Source organism: Anopheles darlingi, chromosome 2 (genome assembly GCF_943734745.1).
Source record: "Anopheles darlingi chromosome 2, idAnoDarlMG_H_01, whole genome shotgun sequence".
Classification (NCBI taxonomy): Eukaryota; Metazoa; Arthropoda; class Insecta; order Diptera; family Culicidae; genus Anopheles; species Anopheles darlingi.
Genome location: NC_064874.1, coordinates 53,435,432 through 53,446,466, shown reverse-complemented (window position 1 = coordinate 53,446,466; position 11,035 = coordinate 53,435,432). Strand labels below are relative to the sequence as shown.

Below are 11,035 nucleotides of genomic sequence, written 5' to 3'. Positions count from 1 at the left end.
TAAGGTTGGGTGTTACCTGCTGTGTGGTGACGCTCAAAAACCACTAACAGCGCATGCCATTTGCGGACCATTTCCAGGTTCTGTTGGCCGCTCCTCCACGGTGCCATTGATAGCGATTAAGCCACCATTTTTCCGGTGACTTGCCGGGCCACCTGTAGGCTGCACTTCGATTGCCAAGGGCGATCTCAAGCAAGAACAGCTTCTTCCATTTCCAGGTCCAGGTGATTTCATGTCCACCAAGGAAATGAGACCCGCCACTTTCCTCTCCACAGCCCAGGTTGCATAGCCTTCGTTTCGCAATGACAAAATCTGGCACGATGTGTTGCAATGAGCGATCCTATTCGGATTCATCATAAGGTTGGGTGTTACCTGCTGTGAGGTGACACTCAAAAACCACTAACAGCGCATGTCATTTGCGGACCATTTCCAGGTTCTGTTGGCCGCTCCTCCACGGTGCCATTGATAGCGATTAAGCCACCATTTTTCCGGTGACTTGCCAGGCCACCTGTAGGCTGCACTTCGATTGCCAAGGGCGATCTCAAGCAAGAACAGCTTCTACCATGTCCAGGTGTGATTTCATGTCCACCAAGGAAATGAGACCCGCCACTTTCCTCTCCACAGCCCAGGTTGCATAGCCTTCGTTTCGCAATGACAAAATCTGGCACGATGTGTTGCAATGAGCGATCCCATTCGGATTCATCATAAGGTTGGGTGTTACCTGCTGTGAGGTGACACTCAAAAACCACTAACAGCGCATGCCATTTGCGGACCATTTCCAGGTTCTGTTGGCCGCTCCTCCACGGTGCCATTGATAGCGATTAAGCCACCATTTTCCGGTGACTTGCCAGGCCATCTGTAGGCTGCACTTCGATTGCCAAGGGCGATCTCAAGCAAGAACAGCTTCTGCCATGTCCAGGTGTGATTTCATGTCCACCAAGGAAATGAGACCCGCCACTTTCCTCTCCACAGCCCCGGTTTCATAGCCTTTGTTTCGCTATGATAAGAATAGAAAATCTGCAATCTGGCACGATGTGTTTTAATGATCGATCCCATTCGGATTCATCATAAGGTTGGGTGTTACCTGCTGTGAGGTGACACTCAAAAACCACTAACAGCGCATGCCATTTGCGGACCATTTCCAGGTTCTGTTGGCCGCTCCTCCACGGTGCCATTGATAGCGATTAAGCCACCATTTTCCGGTGACTTGCCAGGCCACCTGTAGGCTGCACTTCGATTGCCAAGGGAAAAAAGGGCCAAGGGCGCTCCTCCACGGTGCCATTGATAGCGATTAAGCCACCATTTTCCGGTGACTTGCCAGGCCACCTGTAGGCTGCACTTCGATTGCCAAGGGCGATCTCGAGCAAGAGCAGCTTCTTCCATTTCCAGGTCCAGGTGATTTCATGTCCACCAAGGAAATGAGACTCGCCACTTTCCTCTCCACAGCCCAGGTTGCATAGCCTTCGTTTCGCAATGACAAAATCTGGCACGATGTGTTGCAATGAGCGATCCCATTCGGATTCATCATAAGGTTGGGTGTTACCTGCTGTGAGGTGACACTCAAAAACCACTAACAGCGCATGCCATTTGCGGACCATTTCCAGGTTCTGTTGGCCGCTCCTCCACGGTGCCATTGATAGCGATTAAGCCACCATTTTCCGGTGACTTGCCGGGCCACCTGTAGGCTGCACTTCGATTGCCAAGGGCGATCTCGAGCAAGAACATAATGTCGTAATACCACGGAAAAGCGAAAACAGCTCCGAAAATAGCGTTCCCGAAGTAAACATCCCACCATCCCGTGAATGTCAAACTCTGAAGTTTTTTCTAAAATACGATCGGGGATTTGTTCTGGATAAAGCTACCTGTCTTTTTAAAGTACCTTGAGCGCAAACGAAAAAAATAATGTCAAAACGGTTTCGCTTAACCCTTACACGCTGTCAAATTTTTATACGTCCGCGGACTTTTTCGCTGAACCCTTGACGCTATCGAACGCTTTATTTACGAAAATGTAGGTTCTTTTCGTATTGTTTTTGCATTTTTAATATAAATATAACAGCAACAGCAACAATATCGTTAAAAACTGCAAAATTTATTCGGAAATCAACTTCAGCGGCCAAAACACAGATGAAAACAATACGTTTGACATTTCGGCATAAATTTTCGGGTTTTTACCCCTGCCACACGAAGCGAAAACATTTTGGCATTAATGTGCAAATTTGCGCGCAAATTTTCGCTCCGTGTGGCAGCATCTAAACAAATTCAAAATGGTGACCTGTCAAAGCGGTTAAGAAACTACCTGTCTTTTTAAAGTACCTTGTATCAAGGTACTTTAAAAAGACAGGTAGCTTTATGCAGAACAAATCCCCGATCGGATTTTAGAAAAAACTTCAGAGTTTGACATTCACGGGATGGTGGGATGTTTACTTCGGGAACGCTCTTTTCGGAGCTGTTTTCGCTTTTCTGTGGTATTACGACAGTTAAAATTCACGAAAAGTGGCACGAAAGTTGAAGTTTATGCAAATATTCCCAAAATTCTTTCAATAGTTTCAATATGCTATCGGTCCGTAGGTCTTGCCACCCGGCCTAGAACAAGAGCTAGCTAGCGTTCCTGGACCGTGCTCACTCGCTGTAAAACACAACTCGGTCGCTCGAATGATCTTAAATAGAGAGATGAATCATTTAAACATTCGAAAAAGAGGTACTTTCCCTGATAAAACCACCAAACTTGCCCACATCTTCTTCTTCTTCTTCTTGAAACTCACGTGGTTTTGTTTATAAAAGCGCCTTCCTATGAATGTCAAACAAATTCAAAATGGTGACCTGTCAAAGCGGTTAAGATGCTACCTGTCTTTTTAAAGTACCTTGTTTGCGCTAGAGTTTTCGCCCCGTGTGGCCACGGCTATACATTTGTGACAGCCTACTTGTATGTTTAAGTTTCCATTTGTATGGGATTTGACATTCTCAACTTTTTCATTTTCAGCTTTCTCGCGCCCGTGTAGACTCGCTTAGGGTCCTCGATGGCAACGAGCATCGCTCGATTCAAGCGCGATTTGTGAGGTACAGAACTTTGCGTTTCGAATGGGGAACTACTCGTTGGGATTAACAAAATAGAGCCCATAATGGACTGAACATGCCGTAGCAGTAAAGGCTATGGTTGCGATTAGACGGTGGAGGATCCTTTCAGCGCTCCCCTTTCGTGGACCACCTCGATTAGGTAGAGGTGTAAGCCTAGAGTCTAATGATGCATGTCCTACAGGATTTCAATTTCCCTTCGTTCGTTTGTTTCGAAGCTGGTTTGCAATGACTACTTATCGCCAAACAAATGCACCGCGACAGGCACCGCACGCATACCCTGGACACTGGCTATGCAACACGACGGCCGCTGCGGGTTTACCGAATATAAATAACTATACTTAAAAAAAGAGAGAGTTATTGATTTTTTCCTATGTTCTTTATTCAAAAAGAATAATTTTGTTTGTTCCTTTAACACTCTTTGCAGAACGAAAAATCACAAACAACCCAGTTCTTGGTAACCTGGGAAACCTTAATTCTGTCGGTTTAACGACTAGAAACAGAAACTTGCCATACTCGAATGATATTATCTGAGTAACCTGCGTAAAGAGTTTGGCCATCGGTGGACCAGGCAAGTGACAAGCATTGCGGTGGGTCACCAGTTTTAGCAGGTTTCAGCTCTTCGACCATCGTTTTATACGCAAGATCCCAAATTTTAATCGATGGTCCATACGCAACGCAAAGCCAGTAACGGTTCGGCGAGAAGCACAACGCGTTGATAACTTCGTTGTGTTCGAGGGTATGCAGATGCTTTCCGTCATTAAGATCCCACAGGAAAGCACGACAATCCTTACCACCCGAGGTGCAGAGAGAACCATCCGGAGAGACAGACACCGAGTTCAGATAGCCATTATGGCCGAGGTGATCTATCTTCAACTTGCAATTGGCCAAATTCCACACCTTCACTACACGATCCCAACCAGCTGAAACGATGATGGGATTGGTATGGTTCGGCGAGAACCGCACGCACGACACCCAATCCGTATGGCCATCCTCCTGGATGGTATACTTGCACTCCGCCAATGTGTTCCATAGTTTGATGGTCTTGTCACGAGAACCAGACACGATCTGCCGGTTGTCTACGGAGAACGCGACTGATAGGACGTCCTGTTAAAAAGAAATTTTCAATTAATAAATAGCGAACGTATGGAAAACATCATTAGGAATCTAGGCGATTATTATAGCAGGAATAATCACTGATGGATGGATTGAAATTTGTCTATCAACAAAAAGTAACCCCGAGATACCTTTAAAGTAAAAAGGGGAAATTAGACTTCATCGAAAACAATTTACTTTAGCACGCTCAAATGAACACCACGCGGTTCATTAAAATATTTAGAACTGCGTGGAGCTGGGATTGTGCAAGAACTATCTATAAGATACAGGGTGAAATGCCTTGTTTTCGCTTCTGTTCTAATTAATCCTTTTCAATCAGACTGTAGAATGATTGCTTAAATTAATGAAATTTTCCCACGGTACCTATGAGCGAATGATTTACCCGGCACATGGGTGCATACTATATACCACACAGCCCGCGAAGCATTAGCACAATACGAACTTTTTCATCTTCTGCCACGCTTTGGCACATAACGATCTCTCGCAAATTAAAATTTCTTCTGCCTCGCATAGGCCCAATAATGTGTGTACATTGTAAAGGCCCCAGAAAGAAAAGGTTGATCACTTTACGCTTCACATATGAAGACTCGCCACTGAAAAATATGAATCGATTTTTTCCTAGGGTCTTTATGGTTTACATCACTCAAACCAACTTCCATTTTCAATCCGGGAAGACAAAACTGTATAGAAAGGTCACACCTTGGTATGGTCTTCGAAACGACGAGTTGATACGCCGGCTGCCAGATCCCACAGACGCAGAGTTTTATCCCACGAGCCAGATAGCGCAAAGTTACCGTCCGACGATAGCACTACGTCCGAAATAAAATGCGAATGGCCATACAGTCGCTTTTGCGGAATGCCGTAACTGCTTTCATCACGGGTCAACTTCCAAACGATCAGCGTTTTATCTGCAAGAAAGACAAAAGAAATAAACCCGTTATATGGCAATATAGGATTCTGATAGTGAGGTTATGTTACATTTTCTATTTTTTCAGCAACGCGACGCTTACGCGTTTTTTTGAAGAAATTATTTCACATGTTAAGTAGCGAATGATGAATAAAGTAATAGCTAATGCGATGAACAACGTACCGCGCCTACCGTCTTCCTCGGTAATAAAGTTATCATTGCGTGTCTTGCCATATCTAACAATACTTGTCCTTGTACCTACCGCGAGACGCAGACAGAATCATGTCCGGATATTTTGGGTTAGTAGCGATTTGCGTAACCCATCCGGAGTGGCCCAGAAGCTGACCACGAAGCTGCAACGTTTCAGTCATTATTTTCAATTAAACTTTGCGTTAATTCACAGAATTTCAGCAGCGATGCTAAGCACGTGTATTCTCGCCGAACGTTGCAGGAAAAAGGAATTGTAAGATGGCTGTTTGACACATCCTTGGCAGAATTGACATTTTGGTTTTGCGAAAAAACGACTGCTAGAAAGTGCCAGAAGCGCCTGCCACACGAGCGTGCGAATGTCGGCGCGCGATGCCAAATTGCAGTCAACATATTTGGCGCTTTACGCTACGTATAGAAACTACAACGCCGCGACCTCAGCGCGATTGCAACATGGGAATGCCAAATAGATTATTATTGAAATTTCTGTTCGTTTACTAGTCGAAGACGAAGCGTAAACTCTAGCGTAAAAAATTAAGGCCAAAAAGTAGTGCGCATTATCGTGAGACGGCGTGATGTGGACGCGGCCTGAAGTTTGGTTTTCAAAACTCCCGAACCAATAAGAATAGCCACGCTTTGACAGTCTGCTAGGTATGAGCGAGAGCACGTTCATTGAAGAAAGAGAAAACTAGATTTTCAAAGTCGAAATGGTCTGATGATCCATTCTCCACAAGCCGAAGCGGCCATTTTGTTAGAAGTGCGCTTCTTCGAAGTTGCTCAGACTTGAACCATCCGGAATTCATATGATTTTCTTGGTAACAAAGATTGCAATTGTTTAATTCCTGTACTAAACAAGTGAGTGGAATAAGCCTGCCGAGTTCTGCATACCCATTGCGATGGAAGATAAAGCTACACTAAAAGATTTGGATCAATGGATCGAACAACTGAACGAGTGCAAACAATTAACCGAATCGCAAGTGAAAACTCTGTGTGATAAGGTAGGCTGATTGAAAACTAAGCACGATTCAAATGTATTATTGTCTTGCGTGTGTTGCATTAGAATATGTAGGGAAATTCGCTTGGATTATTAGATTGTGATTTTTTCCATTTGTGCTTTCACTCGATCTCCGGTGGGAGGGTAATCTTCAAGTAGTCATTGCTGGCATGACTCTCGGTTGTCGGCATTCTACGATGAGGAAAATCGTATTATTTGCACTTTGCGCGAACTTTATTTGCATTAAACTTGAGAAAGATAATCGGCGTTAACGATTGAAAGGTCAAAGTGCAAGGATCAAACTATGGATATTAGGAAGAAAATCTATCCATTACGATGAGCAGAGAGAGGGTAAGAGAATGAAAGAGGGAGAGAGAGAGAAAGAGAAAAGAGAGATAGAGAGATAGAGATAGAGCTTCCTTCCAAATAAGACGGATTGTATAGCCGTGGCCACACGGGGCGAAAACTCTAGCGCAAACGAAAAAATTAATGCCAAAACTTTTGCGCTTCGATATGTTTACATGGCCGGGTTGAGGAAATTAAAATCGTTTTTTTGAAGAAAAGGATTGAATACATTAGTAATGATCACTCACTGTCGATGTAAACCACAAAAAGAACATATTGTGAGCCCTACCGTTTGCAAAAAGCTTTTACGCTAGGTTTTACGCTCCACGGACCAATAATCGTTTGACAGCATGTAAACGGCAAGCGTAAACGTTTTGGCATTAATTTTTTCGTTTGCGCTAGAGTTTTCGCCCCGTGTGGCCACGGCTTATCAAATACTATTTGCTTTTTATATGTACCCCACATTGGAAGATCCAATTGATGTTTATTGTTTCTTATGTGCATTATGCACTGTGCAAACGTAAATTTAAAGTAACACGTATATACGACTGTATTCTAACATACAGGTTTGGTCAAATGTAAAGATTTAATATTACCGAAAAAAAATTTGATGTACCTTTGGTATATTGGTATGAATCACGCATTGCAGTGATAAAAAGGCATAGCGTGAGACAATTTTGTTTTTTTTTGCGTTGGTTTTCGCGTTGTTATTAATACCTTGTGTATTATTTTCACAGCACACGTTTATATTACTATAAACGAAAAATCTCGTTGGATACTTGTAAATTTTTGTAATGCATCCTGTTATATAAGAAAAATATCTTCAATCATTCTCTATTAAAAATGTAGACATTTATTTGACGGAAGTATAAAAATTGCAAGCAACTAGAAAAATAACGGAAATAATAGAAATAAAGAACTCAGCCTAACTGTTAGTCAATCAGCAAAACTATTTTTAGTTCTTTGTTAGGCCATCAGAATCGCCTTCATTATTGCGCTTGCTTAGAGAAAATACGAACATCTTTCGTGGTCAATTCAGTTCAAGATCTTGACCCTGCCATCTGCTGTTCAACGACGCGAATTTAGCACCCTTGGAATTTTATCAAGTTAAATAAAAGATAAATAAAAATAGTAATATGGAATATACGGCTAGATGGGTTGGATTTGCAAAAAAATATTGCGATTGTTCAATAGATTGTCCAATACAATAGTATCACTTCTCTCAGTTCCGCTTCTCATTTCTATCATATGGATATGAACACAAATATTAAGAGTGTATTTTATTTTTCGTTAATACATAATGAACAATTTCGACATCCTTCTTATGGTAGCCATTTTTTGCCATAATAAGCATTTAATCTATTTCATTTGTTTTCTTTATGCGTAGGCCAAGGAAATACTGTCCAAGGAGTCAAATGTTCAAGAAGTAAAATGTCCAGTCACAGTATGCGGCGATGTGCACGGTCAGTTCCACGATCTGATGGAGTTATTTCGGATAGGCGGACGATCGCCCGATACTAATTACCTGTTTATGGGTGATTATGTAGATCGCGGTTATTATTCGGTAGAAACCGTGACGCTTTTGGTAGCATTAAAGGTAAATGGGCATAATTTCTCATTTGAAGAGAGTTTGCTTCACATAAAACAAACTTTTATTTATTGATCCATTTCTGATATATAATTGTCAGGTAAGATACCGTGAAAGAATAACAATTCTGCGAGGAAACCACGAGTCCCGGCAAATCACGCAGGTTTATGGGTTTTATGACGAGTGTCTTCGAAAATATGGCAACCCAAACGTATGGAAATTTTTTACTGATTTGTTTGACTATTTGCCTCTGACGGCGTTAGTTGATGGTCAGATTTTCTGCTTACATGGTGGACTTAGTCCATCAATCGATACGCTCGACCATATTCGTGCGCTTGATAGACTTCAGGAGGTGCCGCATGAGGGTCCGATGTGTGATCTGCTTTGGTCTGATCCTGATGATCGGGGTGGCTGGGGCATATCCCCCAGAGGTGCCGGATATACGTTCGGACAGGTAAGCAATATTACATTTGCTTGACTATTTACATTAAAAAAAGGGCAGTAACGATATTTTTGTGTTTACAGGATATTTCTGAATTATTCAATCATACAAACGGTCTGACACTAGTATCTAGAGCACATCAACTGGTAATGGAAGGTTACAATTGGTGCCATGATAGGAATGTGGTCACTATATTTTCAGCGCCCAATTATTGCTACCGTTGTGGCAATCAAGCTGCATTAATGGAGTTGGATGATGCACTGAAGTTTTCATTGTAAGCGTAAGATTATATGCCCAAAATAAAACTGTTTGTCATATTTGTTTTTCAATAATATGTATTTCAGCCTACAATTTGATCCTGCTCCGCGTCGCGGTGAGCCGCACGTGACCAGAAGAACGCCAGATTACTTCCTATAAGGAGACACTTAAGGCCAGCAGAATAAAAGGCCATGCATCATACGCCTTTTTGTTCTACAATAGGTGAAGGTTGGTGAACAAACATATGGCACCGATACGTCTTGAAATGTTTAATCGAAGAGAAATTGAGCGAAATATTTCTACCAATACACGTCAAAACACACATGAGAACAGTGAAAATGATTGATTTTGAAAATACAATATTATAACAATAAATAAAAAAATAACATGTGTTGCTAAATAAACAATTTGGCGAATGTAGTACCAATAATGATCAGAAGTCGCAATACAAAGAACTTACAGGCCGAATATCGCATCAAAAGGAATATAGCGAAAGTTCGGTATTTTGTGTGCAAGGGCATTTTTTTCAAACAAATAAATTGTTGGGCTCTTTCTGGATCAAAAAACACCAGGTATTTTTACACATATCTAATAATTGGTTTCTGGTGTGGCGTAAATTTGCATGATTTCATGCGTCTGCAATAGATTAACTGAAGAATAAAATCAGCGAGATTGTGTTGGTATTTTGAGTGAAGCCAAATCGATGGTAAAAATGAGAACAAATAATAAAACAAGGTTCTATGATAATACAATAATTAGAAAACGAGAAAAATAATATTTTATAAATGATGAAGTATTGTGTTACGACGCAAAGAAAGAAGCTAGAGCATACGCTAACTAGTCAGGCTATAAAACGAACTATTCTCTTGCAAACAATTGAAATATGCGAAAGAAAACGGTTGGAAAATGAGTTCATTGGTTGATAACCTTTCAAAAAGAATAACAGATGCTTCTTTAACAGATGAAATTTCTTTTTTTATTATTAAATACAATAATGTTCTGATATGAGCATCGCTGATGTAAGCAGCTTTTTTTGTATGGCTAATCGTTTGAGTTTATGAAATATCATCATTCAGCCTTTGATGTTGCAATGCTATGCAACCTAGTAAGATATGTTTACTTTCAGGTGTTCTCAAGATGGTTGAATGGCCATTTCGATTATCAGTTGTCTTGGTCCTATGGCACCTTGGTGTGCCATGAGTTAGATTGATTCATCATAATGAATCGTGGCGCAGAGGGTTGTTAATTGTTACGATACAGAAACAACTTAACAATAAATTTTTGATTTTTGCATTTCAAACGGTGCATTAGAAGTGCAAATCAAACAGCTCCATGATCACAGTCGGCAAATCTAATACTGAGATGCCTATTCCACAAAATCTCTAAGGCTGCTGAGATGTTGAAATGTAAAACGACGAAAAAAAGCAAACATTTGGATATCAAAGAAAAAACTAAAAAAGAATAGTCCGAGAATTATATTATTCCGGATACCGGGGGAGATTTATCTTAATCCGGTTTAAAAACTATTACGAGAGAAACAAAATACACAAGAAACTCATTAGCATTTAAACAAATAATCATTCACTAAAACAACACGGCTTTAACTTATTTATTAAATTCAATGCAGTTTTTGTTTTCAATAATAAAAAAAAACAATTCATTCTTGTAGGACATAATACAAAGCAACCATATTTAATTTAATTTATTCAATGTGCATCGTCGATTAAAAAATTAGAGTGCCATGCAAAGGCGCCGTGACGTCCTGTCTGAGATCCGAAATCGACGAAGTCGTTACCGTAAGCTTCTACATCATGAAGATTGTGAACATCCGATACATCCGTAGATCGTTCTTCAACGCTTCTACCGGACTGCTGGAAAAAATCTTTGAAAATACAATCTCAATTACATTAGTATTTAAAGAGAGATTTAACTCAACATAATAATGGCAAATTGTTTCTCACCAGCATCACTAATAATGGCAGCACTAAACATGAACGAAAATGAAAATAATACGAGCATCTTGTAATCCATTTCAATATGAATTAATGAAGCTACGTGTACAGTGTCGCAAGCAGAATGACGCTTTTCTTTTCGTGAAAACCTTTCTTT

The 11,035-nt window shown here is 40.9% G+C and overlaps 2 protein-coding genes across 2 annotated transcripts; one reads left to right on the top strand and one right to left on the bottom strand.

The window, feature by feature from the left end:
- Positions 1-3,426: 3,426 nt before the first annotated feature.
- Positions 3,427-5,560, bottom strand: LOC125952024 (guanine nucleotide-binding protein subunit beta-like protein). The gene is made up of 3 exons (XM_049681240.1): positions 5,355-5,560; positions 4,885-5,093; positions 3,427-4,176 (listed from the first exon to the last, which is right to left on the bottom strand). The coding sequence occupies exons 1-3, from the start codon at positions 5,461-5,463 to the stop codon at positions 3,556-3,558; spliced, it is 939 nt and encodes a 312-aa protein (XP_049537197.1). The 5' UTR covers positions 5,464-5,560; the 3' UTR covers positions 3,427-3,555.
- A 459-nt stretch (positions 5,561-6,019) lies between these two features.
- On the top strand, positions 6,020-10,584 carry LOC125952025 (serine/threonine-protein phosphatase PP2A). The gene is made up of 5 exons (XM_049681241.1): positions 6,020-6,297; positions 8,026-8,235; positions 8,327-8,680; positions 8,752-8,942; positions 9,013-10,584. The coding sequence occupies exons 1-5, from the start codon at positions 6,196-6,198 to the stop codon at positions 9,083-9,085; spliced, it is 930 nt and encodes a 309-aa protein (XP_049537198.1). The 5' UTR covers positions 6,020-6,195; the 3' UTR covers positions 9,086-10,584.
- The last annotated feature ends 451 nt before the right edge of the window (positions 10,585-11,035 follow it).